General features: G+C 42.0%; 1 protein-coding gene across 4 annotated transcripts in view; it reads left to right on the plus strand.

Annotated features, from left to right (window-relative positions):
* Positions 1 to 19,542, plus strand: part of GBE1 (1,4-alpha-glucan branching enzyme 1) — a 285,371-nt gene that overhangs the window by 244,654 nt on the left and 21,175 nt on the right. For all 4 annotated transcript variants that reach the window (XM_065575460.1, XM_065575466.1, XM_065575471.1 and 1 more), the window contains one exon: positions 1,379 to 1,507. In XM_065575460.1, the coding sequence (XP_065431532.1) occupies positions 1,379 to 1,507 (129 nt within the window). The remainder of the gene's footprint in view (positions 1 to 1,378; positions 1,508 to 19,542) is intronic.

Genomic DNA, 19,542 nt, shown 5'->3' on the forward strand with positions numbered 1-19,542 from the left:
GGAATCCAATTGAAAGATTGCTTTGGAAATGTCTTAATTGTTTTGACAATTTCTTTTCATGACAATAATTATTCTATCATCAGGAAAACACTTGTAGTGTATCTTATGTTATAGCAGGGGTCGGCAACGTTCGGCATGCGGCTCGCCAGGGTAAGCACCCTGGCGGGCCGGGCCAATTTATTTACCTGCTGACGTGGCAGGTTCGGCCGATCGCAGCCCCCACTCACCGCGGTTCGCCGTCCCTGGCCAATGGGGGCGGCGGGAAGCGGCGCGGGCCGAGGGATGTGCTGGCCGTGGCTTCCCGCCGCCCCCATTGGCCCGGGATGGCAAACCGTGGCGAGTGAGGGCTGCGATCGGCCAAACCTGCCGCGTCATCAGGTAAATAAACTGGCCCAGCCCGCCAGGGTGCTTACCCTGGTGAGCCGCGTGCCGAACGTTGCCGACTCCTGTATTATAGTCTCCTGAACTTCAAGCTGTCAATGCTATATTTGCAGTTATACGTGCATATTATATTGTACTGCTTTTGTTATAAAATTGACAGACTAGTAGACCTTCTGTAGTTTCTCAATGTTAAATAAGTTTTCGATTGTATTATAGCTTTGGGGCACATATTCACTAAGTATTACTAAGTATATTCTGTTCATAATCCTTTCTCTTTGAAAGACTGTTTGAAATGGCCATGTAGTTGTGGGTTTTTTTGGTGTGTGGCTTTAACAAATGGATAGAGCAAAGGTATGATATGTAGAATAGTTTTTTGTTGCAGGTCATATCTATCCTAGCATGGTTGATCATCAATGCCATTTTCAGCACTAAGGGGCAAATAATGATCCTTCCCAACATGCACATTATGCAGTACAAAAAAGCATCCTGCTTATTTCAAATCTTCTGTTCAATTTCTAAATGACCCACAGTGGCAGTGATGCTGATCCAGACTAGAAAGAGTTTGTGAATTTCCTTTAGTTTAAAAAAAAACAAAAAAAACCCACCACCATTTTTGAGAAGAAGCGTGTGTGGACGCTGATGCATAATTTATCTTTGCTTCAAAAGAATTCTCTTCAGGTGTCATTTTTTTTTCAGTTGCCACAATAAAATGTATATTTGACTTTTATTCCATCTTTTTCTTTTATATCTTACCTAGCTGTTTAAAAATTAAAGATCTAGTTTTCTGATCTGAAATCTTATATGAAGTTATATACTCTGTGAGAGTCCACGGTTTAAAGCCGTATTGATACTAACGTTAATCTTTTTGTCAGTTTTGCCTTTAGTTAACTTCAAACAAAGTTGCAGTGTAACTTCCTATTGTAGTGCATTTTAATTACAAATAAGGAATATATTATTTTTGTAACAACTAAAATGTAACTATCTATTTTCTTCACAGGCTTTTGTGACTGAAAATCATGAATCGAATAAGGTCATCATATTTGAGAGGGCAAATCTAATTTTTATATTCAATTTCCATCCATCTAAAAGCTATACTGAATACAGAGTTGGTGCTGAAACTCCAGGAAAATATCCTTTTGTTTACTATTATGCTACATCATAGATGTTAAAAGCTTACCTTTATTTTTATTTTAAACTTGAATACAAACTGTGATGAAAAGGTAAGAAATAATGTTTTGTTTACTTTTTTATATTTGCAAAATAAGCTTACATTGTTCGATAGCATATAGTGTACAGTAAAAAAACCACACTGTAAAGTGAATGTAGATTCCTAACTATACTTATTTATGATCATCTAGTAGGAAGTGCAAGTAGAAGTAGCAGTTTGAGAACGTGTGCAGTTCTTATTCTAATGCCCTGTTTTTAGTATGTGCTAAAGGGGGAGGGCGGGGGGTAGCTTAGTGGCTTGAGCATTGGCCTGCTAAACCCAGAATTGTGAGCTCAATCCTTGAGGGGTCCACTTAGCGATCTGGGGCAAAATCAGCACTTGGCCCTGCAAGTGAAAGCAGGGGGCTGGACTCAATGACTTTTCAGGGTCCCTTCCAGTTCTATGAGATAGGTATATCTACATATATCATTATTATTATTATTATTTATTATTATTATTACAGTATGGAAACTGAGCCACTAGATGGTTGTGAGGAGCCTCCCCACACTGCAGTCCTGGTTAGGCCTTGGCTGGCGAGTCAGAACACAACTTCTAGGTCTGACAATTTGCTTTGTGAACTTGGGCAAATTATTCCATTTACCTGTGCATCGGTTACCTATCTGTGTAAAAATTATGCTAGTCTGCGCTACCTGATTTTTCATAAAGTCCTTTGAGGTCTGCAGATGGAAAACAACAAATTCTTATTAAGCCCATTTTAAAGATGGCAAAACTGAAACAGAAAAGTTAGTATGACTAGACTGGCAGGCCCTGTGTTGCAATGGATTAGACCTTGGCCTGCAAGCCAAATGACCTGCAGATTTACAGTATAATTTTATGGATATCTACCACAGTTGTAAGCCATCATTAAATCCAAACTGAATATTAGCTTTGTCATTCCTTGTTTCCAAGCCTTCTCTGATTCCAGAGGTTCAGTACTCAGTACTGCTTTTGGACTTGTATGAATTACCAGTCACTGTTTTAAAAATTACTGTGGTGTTCAGTTTAGAGCCTCTATTCTCAAGTATTTTTAGCTGGTTTTGTTTAAAAATTGCTTAATTTGAGCTGATTCCCATAGTTCCCGTGTACTGCAGTTCTGTATTCAATGTAACACTCTTTATTGTTGTTTAACGGTGAAGATTTTAAAAAATGAACACTACTCTCAGTAATTCCAAACTGTGTCCCTTCCTGTTGGTATCAGGCCCTTCCTCAAAATGGGTAGGGTACTGTCATCAAGTACTTGTGACACTATCCTGGCTTCCTTTAAATTTATAAACAACATTTCTTTTATGGCCAATCTTTTCATGGTTCCTGAAGTTCTGTAGAAATATTTTCTTTTTCTTCATTGTCAGTGTCCTTTGTTTCACAAACTGAATTTATTTTTTTCAAGCCTCTCAAAAAAAAACCATGTCCTGTATCTATTTATAACATTAGTAGCTCCTTTCTCATTATAAATAGCACAGTGATTTGTACTCATAGATTCCAGGGTGTATAGCTTCTGTTTCTGCTGGTCTGCTGCCTATGACAACAGTTATACAGGAAATTCCACAGCTTCCATTCACTGGTTTTAATGTGCACGTCCACGTGAGTTTCAATAAATTCATCCCTTGCTAGTTTGTCTTGGGCATCTAGGCAGGTTCAGTACCATATCTTGGGTACAGGCACAGTCACAGGAAATTTGATGTTTGTTTGTTTGTTTTTTAATTCAAGCAAATTTGTTTTGAGTTATTCATACAGTGGTAGCATTTTCTCCAATCTCTTATTTTTAAGTTGGTTTTGGTTGCACACATGAGTGCGTGTGTGTGTGTTGGGCTTTTTACATTTATTTTGACTCTGGAAATCATTAGGATTTCATAAAGTGAGACTAGCTCAAGCATGTGAAAAACATAATTTGTTATAAAAAGGACAAGAACAGAGATGATTTACCTGGCAATTTTATCTGATAAGCGGTTTCTTTTAATATGAAAATCCCATTGCACAAGACACACTCCTGCCTGTTAACTGTGTGTGTGTGTTTCTCTCTCTCTCTCTCTGTGGACAATTGAGGCTTGGTGCCAAATAGACCTCTGATCAAGCGTGGCTGTCGTTGAGATTCTGAATTAAAGCTTTTTCATACTGTAGTCTAATGCTAGTGTCATTAGGAAAAAATTAAAAATAGGCTTAAATGTAATGGATTTGCTTTTCTGAAAGATGCCATTTTATGTATTTTCCCCTAAAATATGGTGGTTCTGGTTCATAACACTTCTCCCAAACCATGATAAATTTGATTTGCCTCCTCTGCTAGGAATTCGTGGCACTCAGTGCTGTTGCAGGGCTTACTTCCACTGGGCAGAAGTTCTGCCTCTATTTGCTGAATTAGGTCAGGAGTTGATGCTGTATTGTGCTATGTTGAAAACTGGTGGTTTTAAATAAGTTTTTGAATAGTAGTGACCATTTTTTGATCTCTATCAATTCTCTGCTTCCCTTCCTGCTGCTCCATCTTTATCCCTTGGGGTACTCCAGTGCAAGACTTCCCTTCTAAGCTCCCTGTAACCAGCCTTCGCTGCTCTACCAGCTATGGAAGAGCTGTCTAAGAAACGAAACAAGCAAGTCCAGAAAGTACACCATTTGCTAATACAACAGAGAATGAACTATGGCCCTCCTGCTCTCAGCCTGATTAGCTATGGGTTTCTGGGTCTCATCAAGACTGTGGCTCCCTCTTTTTTGTCCTCTCTGGTAACTGTGGTTCTAAAGCAGACAAAAGGAATGCACAGCACCACCTATGCTCAGGCAGAGATTCCCAGCAGGTGGGCAACCACAAACAGGCGAGTCACAAAGCAGGCGGCTCAGAAAGCAGGCCTGTTTGTTTGTTTAACGGTTTCTAAGAGCCAAGGGAGTCTTTCACAGCCATTCCAAAGGTAGACATGGCAGTTGCTTACCTAGGCAAGGGCATAGTGATCTCTCTAGAGGGAGACTTCTTTCACAAGGACCACGTTGAAGAGTATCTTGTGAAGGGGCTCTGAGGCCTCCGTTGGAGGTCTTAGACCCTCACATGCCACCACCTATTTTATAAGCACCACTATGTTCTGGCGTTTTTCCTAAAGAAAATATTCCTGGTCATAGCCTTTGTCATTGATATATTATTAAACACATTTTGTTAAACTGCATGCTCTATGACTTCTTGTACAGTGACCATCTCTAACTAAGACCTTGGACAGCAGACAGTCACTTTGAGCAGATTGTGTGCACATCTAAACTTTGGTTCCATTCTGCCTGCGGAAAAGTTGGGTGGGATTTTGTCAGAAAACAATGGCAGATGAAGAGTATCTCTTCTTCCTTCAGAAAAGGATAAGTAAGATGATGGTTCTCCTTTCTCCACTTCTCAAACCAAAGAAGAGAGCTAGAATTAAGCCTAAAAATCTCCACAGGCTCCATAGAGAGCTCAGCATGACTTGTGTAGGATGTTCCACTAGCCAGGCATGCATCAATGTGGCAGACTCTCCCATTTGCGGGAAACCTGGGCTCAATGAACCTTGAACAGATGGATGCTAGAATTAATAAGGCACAGGGATTTGTTGGAACACTCCCAGAACTGAAAGGCCCCTCATAGCTATTTATACTCTGTTCAGTTGCAAGAGATCAAACAAGGCAACAGTGGGCATACTAGTGGAGAAGGGTCACTGGATGCCAGCAGTGTTTTAAGTACTGTGTCAATTAGACATGCTCTAAGTAGCGCTACCATACACAGGGCTTAAAATACTATGGGTAGCCAGTGGTCAATCTGTATTGGGGCTACAAATGTTACTTGTGCTGGTAGAACCAGTGTTAGTAAAAGTGGGGGGAAAATTCCAGAATTTCTTTAGAGTAGATAAGGCTGTGAAAAACCTTTTTGGCATTTCAATTCTAGAGGAGTTAAGCTTATTTTTGGAGCTTTAAGTCAAGAGTATAAACTATTTTATCAGCTAAGCAAGTCAATGGGAAGCCCTTACTTATTCTCTGTATAGCCAGAGGAGATATAAATTATGTGCTTTGATTTCTTTTAGGAGTATTACAAATATTGTTCGTTTTTAGATTTTTTTAAACCATTAATCAACAAAAATAGCTGACTTGGACAGCTTATGGGCAAAAAAAAAAATCACAAAGAGAAGCTTATTTTCTCCTTTTCTATTTTAACAGACTACTATAAAAGATTCAAACATGTATATTATATGTATTATGTAGAAATGTTTTTAATGCCAATTTTAAATGGAATAGTTCTGTATGTTAACAGCTTATATACTTTCACTCACTTATTCTAACCTTCTTTATCTCCTCTCCTCAACTACCCAAAATCCTTATTTTTAGGCTTCAGTTCTTAAAATTACTTTTTAAGGGGGAATGGCTTTTTTTCATAATTTTTGCTCTACAATTAAAGCCATGGATTTTGGGGTTCAGTTTTCTAGTAAAACATTTTACCCATAGATAGGTGTGTAAGAAAATATATTTGGGGTTCTATAAATTGGAAATGTTTTCATGCTTTGTTTTTATCTAAAAATGCTTTTATGGCTATGTATTTTTAGTTTAAAATGTCATTTAGGAGTTTTTCAATCTTCTGAACATTTCTTCCACTAATCATCCCTTACTCTTCATTTGGAAATGAAGTGTGAAATGCAAATACTTAGGAGCTTGATGATGGATTTTGGAAACCAGTGGGTTTTTATTTTGGCAGTCTCAATAGAGAGGTCTAGAACTGAATAAGCTTGATGAATAAAATGTTCTCACCCACCGATTCAGTTCTTCCAGAACAAGATTGAGGTATATTGGTGGGAAGTGTAAAGAAGCTTATACTACCCATATGTATGTTAGTGTTTGGTTAGAGGACTAGATGAATGCAATGTTCCTTCTGGCTTCAGAAACTATATACCTATGATTGTGCTACTGCTGTCAGTCCATCAGCTTTTATATGCACCAAGTTCACATTTATTAAATAGGTGATTTTGGCTTATATTATTGTCACAGAGTATATTGTTCATTTGTGTATGAAAAATTAGAAATCCTGCCATAAGCTCTGCATACATCCAGAGGTCCACCTATTAAGAGCTCATTGAAGGGTTAGCTGCAATTTTAATGAGATTGGCACTAGACTATGAAATTAGGGTTACCATATTTAAAAAATAAAAAGAGGACACTCCATGGGCCCTAGCCTCGCCCCTTTCCCACCACGGCTCCGCCCCTTTCCCACCCCTGGACCTGCCCCAACTCCGCCCTTTCCCCGTCCCTTCCCCAAAGTCCCCTCCCTAACTCCCCCTCCTCCCTCCCAGCCATGCGAAAAGGGCTGCCCAAGCGCTACCGGCTTTACGGTTTGCCGGGCAGCCTCCAGACCCTGCGCCCCCGGCCGGCACTTCCCAAGCGCAGCTGGAGCCCGGGAGGGGAAGTGCCCACCCGGGGGCACAGGGTCTGGAGGCTGCCCGGCAAACCATGAAGCCGGTAGTGCTCGGGCTTTGGGCAGATGCCTCCGGACCCTGTGCCCCCGGCCGGGCACTTCTCCTCCCCGGCTCCAGCTGCTCTGCTCCTCCCCGGACTCAGACTTCGGCTCTGTGTAAGAGCCAAGCTGCCCGAGCCAGCACTACTGGCTTCGGGCAGCCCCTTTGACTCCGGACCCCAGCCACCGGCTGGGCACTTCTCCCCGGCTCCAGCTGCTCTGCTACGGCGGCGCAGGGTCCAGAGGCATGGGGGCTGCCCGAAGCCGGTAGCACTGGCTCGGGCAGCTTGGCTCTTAAACAGAGCCGAAGTCTGAGTCCGGGGAGGAGCAGAGCAGCTGGAGCCGGGGAGGAGAAGTGCCCGGCCGGCGGCTGGGGTCCGGAGGCACGGGGGCTGCCCGAAGCCGGTAGCGCTGGCTCGGGCAGCTTGGCTCTTAAACAGAGCCGAAGTCTGAGTCCGGGAGGAGCAGAGCAGCCGCGGGAGAGGAAGTGCCCGGCCGGTATTTTTCCCGGACATGTTCGGCTTTTTGGCAATTTCCCCCGGACGGGGGTTTGATTGCCGAAAAGCCAGACATGTCCGGGAAAATCCGGACGTATGGTAACCCTAATGAAATGTTGTGGTGCAATGTGAATCTCTATTAGCTCATCTATTCCTAAATAAATATGTGTTTTTTTTTCCCCCCTGTGTTCATGTTTCTGTCATTGCAAGTTCTCATTTACTGCTGAAGATTAGGTAGAAAAAACACAATTTTAATGTTGCCAGGAGAAATGGTTATTTAATTACAAGCCTACCTTTCCCCATATGGTATGAAAGTATCAAAGCATTTACAAGCTAGAGTGAATGAATACTAAAGTGTAGCATGTTCATTGTGGGCATGGATTTAGGAGGAATAACAATAGCTGAAGTCAAAAATATAGATAAGTAAATAAAATTAGATGTGACCTGAAATCTCAGGAATATTACCATTAAAATGCTGCAAGATGTATTTTTTTCAAATGCAAATTCAGACTCTCTGACATTTGCAACCTGCACCTAGACCTTCTAATGAGCAAATAAGGTCACTTGAATTAGTCACTGGAGTGTGATTGCTGAAGGCAAAGATGTTGCTTTGTAGCTGCTTGGTTTGCAGACTGCTTTGAAGTGCAGTTATGTAACTGTCCCAGCCTATTAGAATTCATACTTTATACAACAAACGAAGACAAAGAACTTAATTTAGGATCAGCCAAATGCCAAATTCCATCAAGATAGTTTATTTGTTAAGGTTAATATCAATGAATAAAAAATACAGCATACAAATATGGAAATGTATCATGTAAAACTTTTATTTGGAGTGAAAAAGGCATAAGATTCTAATAAGATGAATCTATTTGATATTAAAAAGGTGCATGCTATTTCCTACTTTATATACTGTAACTGAAAGGAAGAAACATTTTTATTTGAATTATATTTAATAAAATGTGCCATTTTAGAAGCAGTTTTTATGAGAGGTGAACAATTTGGACTAACACATTTTTCCTGTCTAATTTGCCTCCGGTTGGAGACAGATGGATTATCAACATCTGGGTCAGTCTCCCTTAGCTATGAGACTGTCATTAGACTTTTTAAAGTTAACATGGAATCGCTTTCATAATTTTCTTGTTGAAATATTGTCACATTCTTCCTGCAGTTTAATAGTTATGACAGATTAGTGCCCCAAGCTCCATTTGCAATTAAGAGCCTAAGGCTGTGTCTACACTATGCAGCTTTTAGTGACATGGCTGTGCCACTACAGCAAGTGTGAAAAATTGGGACAGGGCGTGGGGATAATAGGAGCCTATATAAGAAAAAGACCCAAAAATCGGGACTGTCCCTATAAAATCGGGACATTTGGTCACCCCCGCTATTTCTTGGCAAGAGAGAATTCTCCTGCTGACAAAACACTGTTCACACTGGCGCTTGTCATGGACAAAATTTTTGTCTTTCGAGGGGGTGTCTTTTTAACAGCTCTGAATGACAAAAGTTTTGTCTTTCACTTGCCAGACAAAGCCGTAAGAAGTAACTTCATTTTCTCTACACAAGAGGAATTTGGCCAAGGGAAAAAGCAGTGAGGAAAAGTGTTTCCTGTGTTTTAACTTATTGCATCGACTCTAGTACTTTCAAATTGTCTAATGAATAAATACTAAGTCAGATATAAGGTTGCTTTTTTATTTCAAAATATGTATGCCTCTGTTCTAGGTACTTACTAGTTTCTCCTGAAATACCCACAGGCTATAGCAGGGGTAGGCAACCTATGGCACGCGTGCCGAGCTGATTTTCAGTGGCACTCAAACTGCCCGGGTCCTGGCCACCGGTCCAGGGGGCTCTGCATTTTCATTTAATTTTAAATGAAGCTTCTTAAACATTTTAAATACCTTATTTACTTTACATGCAACAATAGTTTCGTTATATATTATAGACTTATAGAACGAGACCTTCTAAAAACGTTAAAATGTATTACTGGCACACGAAACCTTAAATTAGAGTGAATAAATGAAGACTCGGCACACCACTTTGAAAGGTTGCCGACCCCTGGGCTATAGTAACAGCCCATTGTAAGGACACAACAACAGGGATAGGGAACTGCTTGCAAGGAGCCGAGCTGCCCGAGGTGAATGACACGTTGCCGAGTGCAACCCCTTGGAAGGTCCCAGGAGCAGCAGGATGGAGCAACATTGGCGGGAGGGGCACGTGAATCTCTCTTACCCGCTCCCCTCCTACCACCCCCATCCCCCTCCACCGTCAGCTATGAGGACTGGATGAAAGAACTTTTTTTAAAGTTTCCACGGGCTGCAGTGGGGAGGTTCTCGGGCCGCAGATGGCCCAAGGGCTGGGACTTTGAGACCCCCAAGTTAGAGCATGAGACAAATGTTAGGGAACTTTATTTTTGCTTAATGTACTTCCTGATTTTGAATTGCAGTAGTACTATTGAAATACCATTACAAACTGCATTTCTAAATGGCCTAAAACAAGGAAGTAAAATAAATCTTGGTCAGTTAATGATAGACTTAGTTAAATCTCTACACTTGTGATGCTTACCCTTTACTAATTTCTACTGCTCTATGTTGTATGTTGTTGACTCACACTGAGTGATATTTTTGATATGTGAATTTGGAGATATTGATATAATTGGTAAGTTAATACTGGTGCATGCTATTCTACAATTTTTTGCCACTTTACCTCTGTTCTGACCTGGGAAAATCTAGCTATTCCACTTCTGATTCTTGCTCAAGTGCAGGCTCCTGGTTGTGGGTGATCTTGCTCAGGTGAGACCAGAGAACTGAATGTTCATTTTGACTTAAGACAGACAAATCCTATTCTTCAAAGGACAAGGCTGGGATTTTCAAAAGCACTAAAGGGAATTAGGCACTCAGCTCACGTAGAAAGATGTTATATATATTTTTTAAAAAACACCCCGTGAGTGCATCCATACTTTTGACTGTACACTGATACATGTGCACTTCTTGTGCCACAGCCCCTCTATTGTTCACATCTGAAGCTTGGAAGCATGTTCTTGAAGGACAGTCTAGTGCACAAAAGCTGCCACGCATGAAGGGTGTCTATATATACACATCTCAGCTGTGGTATGCCCTGTACCCGTTCTACATTGCAGTATGCACAGTAGAAAAGAGTGTATACCAGGTCACTTATCGATAGCCTTCCAGGGCCATTCCCACAATACCCTTTGCTGCCTGACCCTCATCCAAAAGTATAAATGTCACTGACACCTTCCCCATACCGCCAGTGGTAGTAACAGCCTGTGCTGAGCACTTCAAAACAGTTTTCTGCTGAAATCTATTGTCAGTACAGGTGATCATGAATCATGGTTTGAGAGCAGCCTTCTGGTCTCTATAGTATGCACAGGTGCTCATCAATGTGTGGTTCAGAGTAGATTGCCCTCCATGACTTCATCTGGGTCAGCAGGAACATTCACCTGCACCAGGAGATTTCATGGAGGCTGAAGGAAGTGGCGGTTCACTGCATTCCATCCTAGTGCCAGGAGCTCATGGTGCAGCTCAGGCTCCTTTACCAAAGAGTGAAGGACTCCCAACAGCCTTCCCGGGAGGGGACTTAGCACATGCCCATGCTATGGTGAGCTGGACTGGGTGCTCTCCAGGGCGGCAAGTATGGAGCCTGAAGTGACTAGCCTCATCAGATGTCAGGACACTGAGAAGGGACAGGACAAGGAGACATCAGGGACCTTGAAGGAATTCCCAGAGGAAATGCCAGGAGACATGGAGGGAAGAGGAGCATCTAAATCTGCATCTCTACTTTGAAGACCCAGTTGAAAAAGACCCCTTGGAAGAGTCTGAAGACCCAGAGCTGCCGTAGGAACCAGAATCTGATACTGGTAAGTTTTTTACAATGGATCCCCATTGTCCCCAACAATATCCCCTCTTGCTACCCTCACCACAGCCTGGCCTCCATGACGCTCCACCCTCTCTCTATCCCAACATGGTCCCAGAGCAACACAGGTTGTAATTTAATGATTTTAATGAACTCCCATGAACCAATGTAAAGCATTGAGCAGACACGAGCAGTCATCATGCCTCTGTCTTTGGATTTTTAAGCCAGCACTCATAGTGATGGTCCCCGAGCAGTGTAAAACAAGATGATGGGGAGTGGGGGGTGAGAGAGGGAAGGAGCAGATTTTAAAAAGGTGGGGAGAAAGACCAGTTTCATGGCACTTATGGTTGTGCAAAGATCCAGCACGACCTCTCTCCCATCTTTCCTTCCCCTTATGAATGGAAACCATGCGGAAGGGAGTGAGGATCATTGGTGATTTGTGTGGGGGCCAATATAGGTCTGGAAAAGGAACCATTTGGTTTTCTGAAGGAAATCAGATTGGCCGTTCTCCTTATGACCATTTAAAATGTTTTGTATCTCTCCTAGTCTCTGTTGTCTGTCCCCTTCCCATGCTGAGCCACTCTGTGAAAACTGAGAGAAATGGGGGTGGGTATAATATTTACTTCGGGGGGTGTGCAAACATAATGCCATGTCCCTTAACAGTGGAGAGGCAACTGGTTTGCAGTGTTAACCAAAAAGGTCAAGGAAAATTCAGCAAATATACGCTTCTGGAGTCACTCTGTTTCCCAGTATGTTTCAGTGCTGTTCACTGGACACAGGGGCTGGACTTCCTGTCAATGCAGGGCAGATTATGGGGTAGGCGGACGTTTTCTGTTCCATTTCCATGGGAACGCAAAATGCTAGTTCAGAATACAGTCAGTTTCCTCTCAAATTGATGAATTATGTTTATAGGATTGGGTGGCAATTCAAGCAGAAATTCAAGCTAGTTCTTCAGGTGTCGCAGCAGGGCTCACCAAACCCCTCCACTCAGGAATACATAGCGGGGTCACCATTAACAGAAACATCTCTCTGGCATATATGGCCAGAGGTCCTTCACAGTACTGGAAAATCACTTCACTTTTGCATTCTGGTACATTGAAAACTGCTATGGTCAACTTTTAAGGACGAAAAAGGTGACTGGTAATGTTATCCCTGAAGGAACCGAACCACACCCTAACAGGCCTCTTGATTCACTGTGAGCATTAGAACATTTTAACAAAAATAGTGCAGGAAACCATTCCATTTGTACAGCAGAAGCAGCACCACAGAGATAGCAGAGGAAGATGCAAAAGGACCCTGGAAGACCTGCTTCTTGGCATAGATAGAAGGAGACAAGTGCAGTTAAACTTTCTTTGGGCAAGGGAGGAACAGGCTCTTAAGAAGGTCAAGGAATTCCTTCAAATGGAGAGAGAGCACAAAGGGAATGGGATCATGCCGTCCCCAGTCCAACTGGTGGCAGAATGCTTTAAGAGCCCACCTGCCACTGTGGTTGCTGCTTCTCTCCAGGAATAAGCACCACCTTCTCTACTTCCTCCTTCAGCTGCTGAAGTAGTGAATCCCTCCACCACTCTGATGGGGAGGAGCATGCCCAGCAAAACATCCTCCACAGGCATCCAAACTCCCTCACAGGGGAACCCTCCAGTCCAGAGCATTCAGGAGAAGAATAATGAGCCCAATCCTGTCCTGTAGCCCAGCCTGTGTTCTGCCCTCAAGCCCACACAGGATATATCCCCAGTTGTCTCCCTGCACGATATTCCGCATCCGTTTCCCTCCACCACCTCTTGTCAGGCTGAGGGGCAAGGAAAAGGTGAGGAGGTGTCCATAGACATCAGTGTTTGCCCACTTCTCAGAGAATTTGACTTTTTTTGGTTAATTTGTTCCTGTTAAAAACATTTTAACTCTATGATGAATGTTAGTATGTAAATAAAAGTTACTGTTCACTTCACTTGTATGTGCATCTTCTTTTCTGAGAATGATCAGTGTGATACTTCTCACATGTTTGAGATGGGGTGGCAGAATGTACAGTACATTACTGTGAATTCTTAGAAGTCTGCTGCCATTGAAATGCAAACAATTTCATCCTTCCCACAAGCCCTCTTCTTCCCGCTCTCCTGGGCCATGAATTTGCTAATGTGTTTTATTTAAGGGGGTTCATGACAGTGAAATAACTGTCGCTATCCAAAGCACCAGAATGAAAAACAGAAAACAGGTTAACTGAAATGTCTTTGTGGCTTTGTTAACAATTTATGTGATAATACAGACAAGGGAAACAAAACTAAATTAACATTGAAGGTTTATGACACTGAATGTACTTTTATAACTCCTCCTTTCCCCCTCCACCACCACCAAACACTCACCACTGAAAACCAAGGGAGTAATCCTGCCTAGCACTTGATAAGTGCTGTGAGCAAAACATTGTGAGGAAGGAATGTGTGAAGTGCCTCTCAAAACCACCCAACTTTTAAAAATTACTTTAACAATGCTTAAAGGCTCCCCATAAAGCTACCCGAAACAGAGCAGTTACCATATAAGGAAAACATTGCTCAATGCTGCCCTTAAAGTGTGTTAAAACTCTGCTCAGCACAAAACCACAGCCAAAGGTGTTAACCTTGAGGGCCCTTCTCCAATTATTTGCTTTCAGTTAACATTTTAATGATAGTTGCAGGGGATTGACCCACCATGGTGTCTTGCAACAAAAATATATGGCGAGAATGTGTGCAGGATGGCTAGGAGATGAGACTTGATCTAGAGCCATTTTTATTAAAAAGAAGAAAATCTTTTAGTGACTTTAATGTTTTCTCTCTTTGTGTTGCATTACTTATTTTTTATTTTTGTTTTTAATTGTTGTTGCAAGAACATTATAGCTGAACAGAAAATCATTTGATTTAGCGTTTTGCTTCCATATTCCTCGTGTGTCAAATACTGTTATTCAGAGTCAAATACTTGCTTCAGAAAGGTTCATTCTATATAAAAATGTGATTTCTTTTTAAATGTAATTAGTTGTATCTGAAATAAAAAAGCCTTCTCACATTGTCTACTTGTAGAATATAGTGCTGAGTAAAAACCAGTGCAGAATTTTTAACTTTTCCCAAATAGCCTTTGGGAGGTGCAATAAACTATTCCATTTTCAAGTCTCATTAGTTGCCTGCATGTATTTTGCCAATTAAGAGACCCATACTGTAGATTACTTTATAAGATCTCATGGGGATAAAGCAAGTTTGATCCAGTTTAATTGCTGATTTAGGGGTGTAGTCAGACATTAAAGGCTTCTAGATCGTCAAAACTAACAGCAGTAATTCCTGCGTCTCGTATTTTAAAAAAATAGAAATAGTTCTTTCAGAATTCTTAAGCATTATATTTCATATTCATAATTAGACAAGGACTTCTGCTACATATAAAATTTTACTAATAGAAGTTTTGATTGTTTTATAGACATATTTTCTAGACATCTAGGCAAATGTTTCAGAAACCTATTCCTGGACTGATATTTAAGTCTTAAATATTAAATGTGATTCCTATTCTTAGGTTTCACTTGCACATCTCCCTCCAGTAGAGACATGGATTCTCATATCCACCTGTATCATTTGTACCAAAGATGACTTCATCATTTTTTTAATGTCTTTTCTTGCACACAAACAAGATTTAAGATCAGGTCCTTTAAGTAAATGGGGCTAAGCAGTATTTTCTTTTTGGAATCTGGCAAAATTCTCTGATTGAGGTAGGTAGGTGAAACTTCAGATACTTTGTCCAAAGAGATAATGGGTGTTCTCCAAATAACAAAGAATTTGAGGTACAAATCTATAGTAGGAAATTAATGGAAATATTGCAGAATCTTGTAACACAGGAATGTTGCATAACTTTTTACATTAGAATATACAGTACGTCCTATCTGTTTTCGGACTGGAATGCAATTTAGTGACTTCAGTTAATGTGACAGTGTACATGATTTAATATTATCAAAGAGACTTATGTAGACAATCCCATAGTACATTCCCTAGTTAAGGAGGATTGAATATTTCTTGCTCCCTTATAATTTTTTAAAATCTTAAATTGTTGTTAGAAAAGAGCAGTATAGTGCCTACCAAATGAGCTAAGACAGTCCAATGCAGAAACTGAAATCCTCATTTCTGAAGACACCTGCACAAGTGTTCCCTCTAGAGGATGAGGAGGGAAATGCAAATGGCAATTAATTTGCTAGAAGAAAGATGCCTACATGGAGAAATCCCAAAGAGTAGTCACCGCTCAAAGACAGAGAAGTTTGAGTCCAGAGGTGGAATGGATGTGATGAAAGGCATAGCAAGCTTGAAGAAGGTGATAAGGAAGGAAACCATTTCTGGATCAGTTCTATCTAGACATTAGAGATACTCCACTCTTGAATGGGTGGATGATGATCAGACTAAGATATAGATGAGGACACAGAACCTGACCAACTGTAAATGCAGGGTCAGTTAAAGGGCAAAAATAGGTATATTATCTTAACTAGTTACCTAATCATAAAGAATGTGACCTAAAACTACTGTGTCTTTTATGAAGAGTATGCTGCCTCCTGTGTGCTAGCACAAGACGAGTCAAGACAAGAAGGGAAAAAAGGGTATCATGAAGTATTTCAGGGAAATTTCCACTTACTGCGCACTACATAATGACAAAGTGACATTTGATGGAACAAAGAACACATTGCAGGGCATGCAAAGGGATGTAAAAAGTGGGACACTTAAATATCTGTCCACAGCAAAGCAAGAGTAAAGAAAGAAGAAGGCTAACAACTGAGACTAATGAACAGATGATGCATCATTGATTTTTATAAAGAGGAAGGCCTTGAATTTATTTAACTATTTTTTTTAAGCCACAGATAAAAACCTAATGGCAACTAAACAAATAAAAATACAACAATCAGTATTTGTTCCATAATTAGAGTCTTCGTTGTGTGAACTGATGGGGATTCACCAAGATGCATCATTAGACTGCTTCGCATTCTAGATATTTTAAAAGTAGAGCTTACAACTCTCTACCCTGGCGATACCATTGCTATGCTATATAGAGAGAGACAGTAGGAGAGGCGTGGATGAAGAGAGTTCTGCTGCTCCTGTTTCTACATGACTACTGCCACCTTCATCAGGTACAGGAGCCAGCTGACCCCAGGACTGCTTAAAGGATCAAAGGCTTTCACCTTCTCTCTGCCCATGTGGCTCTCACTGTGCAACAAGGAAGCACCCACTCATTTGTCATGATTCTTGCTCCCTTGTCACTTCTTGAAGAAGCAATAGCCTAAGTTCAATCTTTGAAAGGATTTTTTTGTTTCTTCTTACTGGTGGCAATTTCTCAGCCGAGTTTTTGATCTAATACTTTATCTGCTGATTTCTCTGTCCTACCTTTGACCTCAGGACAGTATCCCTTTTCCCTGCTTTCAGTCAAGAAGTGGTAGCAAGCGCTGAGAAAAAAATCAAGTATTACTAAGCCACCCATTATTTTAAACGTTTTAAAAATGCATACAGAGATTGGGGTTTATCACATGTAGCTATCAAATGTTTTTAAGTATGAAGAAAGAGAAAAAATACAAATTTTTTTATCTTTGACTCCAGATGTATGAATAGAAAATGCTACATTTGTGGAAGGATGCCAGAGGTATAGCTGTTTTGTAAATTTAACTGCAAATTTTCACTTCTGTATGATTTAAATCTGAACTGCAATGTTGCATTAACCTAGTTTCCTGCATTTCATAGTCTCTCTTTATATGACTGTAGGCTGACCTATAACCTTTAACTACAGCTCAGGTTATGTTTATATAGCGCCAGTAGTGCTCAGTCTTATTGAAGATAACTTAGGGAGCATAGTGATTCTGCTTATATACCCGTAAAAGTCCTGAATTCATTTCCTGCATATTGCTCTCCCAACACATAATTTTTCATAGATTTCCCCACTTACTGTATTTTTATTTTTTTATTCTTCACTGCTTTTGTCTTGAGATCATTCTAGGGTGACCAGATAGCAACTGGGAGTGGGTGGTAATAGGTGCCTATATAAGAAAAAGTCCCAAAAAATGGGACTGTCCCTTTAAAAACGGGACATCTGGTCACCCTAGATCATTCTAATGGCAATGTTGCATTAGTTTCATCTCTTGGTTGAAATAGAGGTGAAAGAACATGTGGCAATGATCCCCCATTGTGTTTGGCCCAAGTGGTCAGGCTGTGTACTGGGGTTCTTCATGGGTGGGCAATGAATTATCTCCCTCTTCTTCCTCTTCATTCCTGAGACTGGATCTGGAGCTTGTCTATAGTCAGTAATGCAGATCTGAGTTCTCATACCTCTTCGCTCTTCTGCTGGAGCACATTTGTCTTCAGCCCCCTCCTGCATGACTGTATAGGCTCCACAAATAAGCCCTACCTCTGCATCTAGTGACCTCTAAACCAGTTGGATTGGTTAGTGGGGAAGAGAGCTGAATTTGTCTCTAAAAGAATACTATCTGGTAGGGTTACCATACGTCCGGTTTTCCCGGACACGTCCGGCTTTTCGGCACTCAAACCCCCGTCCGGGGGAAATTGCCAAAAAGCCGAACATGTTCGGGAAAATGCCGGCCTGGCACTTCCCCTCCCGCGGCTGCTCTGCTCCTCCCCTGACTCTTCGGCTCTGTTTAAGAGCCGAGCTGCCCGAGCACTATGGGCTTCAGGCAGCCCCCTTGCCTCCGGACCCCAGCCGCCGGCCGGGCACTTCCCCTCCCGGGCTCCGGCGGCGCAGGGTCCAGAGGCACGGGGGCTGCCCGAAGCCGGTAGCGCTAGGGCAGCTCGGCTCTTAAACAGAGCCGAAGAGTCAGGGGAGGAGCAGAGCCTCCGGCCACGGCGGCTCTGCTCCTCCCCGACTCTTCGGCTCTGTTTAAGAGCCGAGCGCTACTGGCTTCGGGCAGCCCCCATGCCTCCGGACCCTGCGCCGCCCGAGCCTGGGAGGGGAAGTGCCCGGCTGGGGGCGCAGGGTCCGGAGGCATAGGGGCTGCCCGAAGCCCAAGCGCTACCGGCTTCACGGTTTGCCGGGCAGCCTCCAGACCCTGAGCCCCCGGCTGGGCGCTTCCCCTCCCAGGCTCCCGCTGTGCTGGGGAAGCGCCGGCCAGGGGCGCAGGGTCTGGGGGCTGCCCGGCAAACCGTGAAGCTGGTAGCGCTCGGGCAGCCCTTTCCGCGTGGCTGGGAGTGGGAGGGGGGAGGGGTGGAGTTGGGGCGGGGAAGGGGCGGAGTTGAGGCGGGGTTGGGGATGGGAAATGGGCAGGGCCAGGACCCCGTGGAGGGTCCTCTTTTTTTATTTAAGTATGGTAACCCTACTATCTGGATACTTGATATTGCCTGGCTGAGGAAAAGAGAACCTCTTCAACTGGTAAGGAACCTGCCATTAAAGTCTGCCTCGTGGGGCTCTTTTATATATGATCTAGAAGAGCCAAGTTATTTTATTTTACTATATTTCATTTTTGGTGTGTGTGCGCGCATGCATATATGATTCAAACCAGACAGTGTGGAAAGGAATAGTTACTTTATGAAGAGTTTATAATCTATGGGTTACATCATTTTATAAGGGGTCAATGCAAGTTCTGATCAACTCTGCCTAAAGAAGAGCTCTTAGCTCAGACACTCTGCTTTCTTCCCCAGACCTGAAGGAAAACTCTGTGTAGCTCAAAAATGTGTAGCTTCCACCAACAGAAGTTGGTCCAATAAAAGATATTGCTTCACCTAGTAGAATTCTGTTTCTGTGTTAGAAGTTGAGGCATAAAATACAAATTATGCTATTTTACATTATTTGCATTTACTTAGTGGTGTTTCATGTGTCATTAAGCATGCATAAGATTAAATTTAATTATTTGCATTAAAATATGTATTTCGAAACATCATAAAAGCATAGTAATTCAGTAATTAACGTGGTAGATAATGACAGCTTTTCCATTCAAGCTCTCTGTATACAAGGGTTCACTGGTTTTGCTGCTTTTCTCAGTTGTATTTGATTTAGGACATTTACAGTCAAGGCATCCAACTGAACAGAAATCAGGCTTTATTTCATAGTCTGGAGACAAGTTAGTATTTCCAACACTTTGTAGCTGAAGCAGAAGAGGCTACCATGCAAAAGCAAATACTTCTGTTACACACTTAATTAAAAGGTATAGCAGTCATTGAAAGTTTTAACAA

Source organism: Chrysemys picta, chromosome 1 (assembly GCF_011386835.1).
Source record: "Chrysemys picta bellii isolate R12L10 chromosome 1, ASM1138683v2, whole genome shotgun sequence".
Lineage (NCBI taxonomy): Eukaryota > Metazoa > Chordata > Testudines > Emydidae > Chrysemys > Chrysemys picta.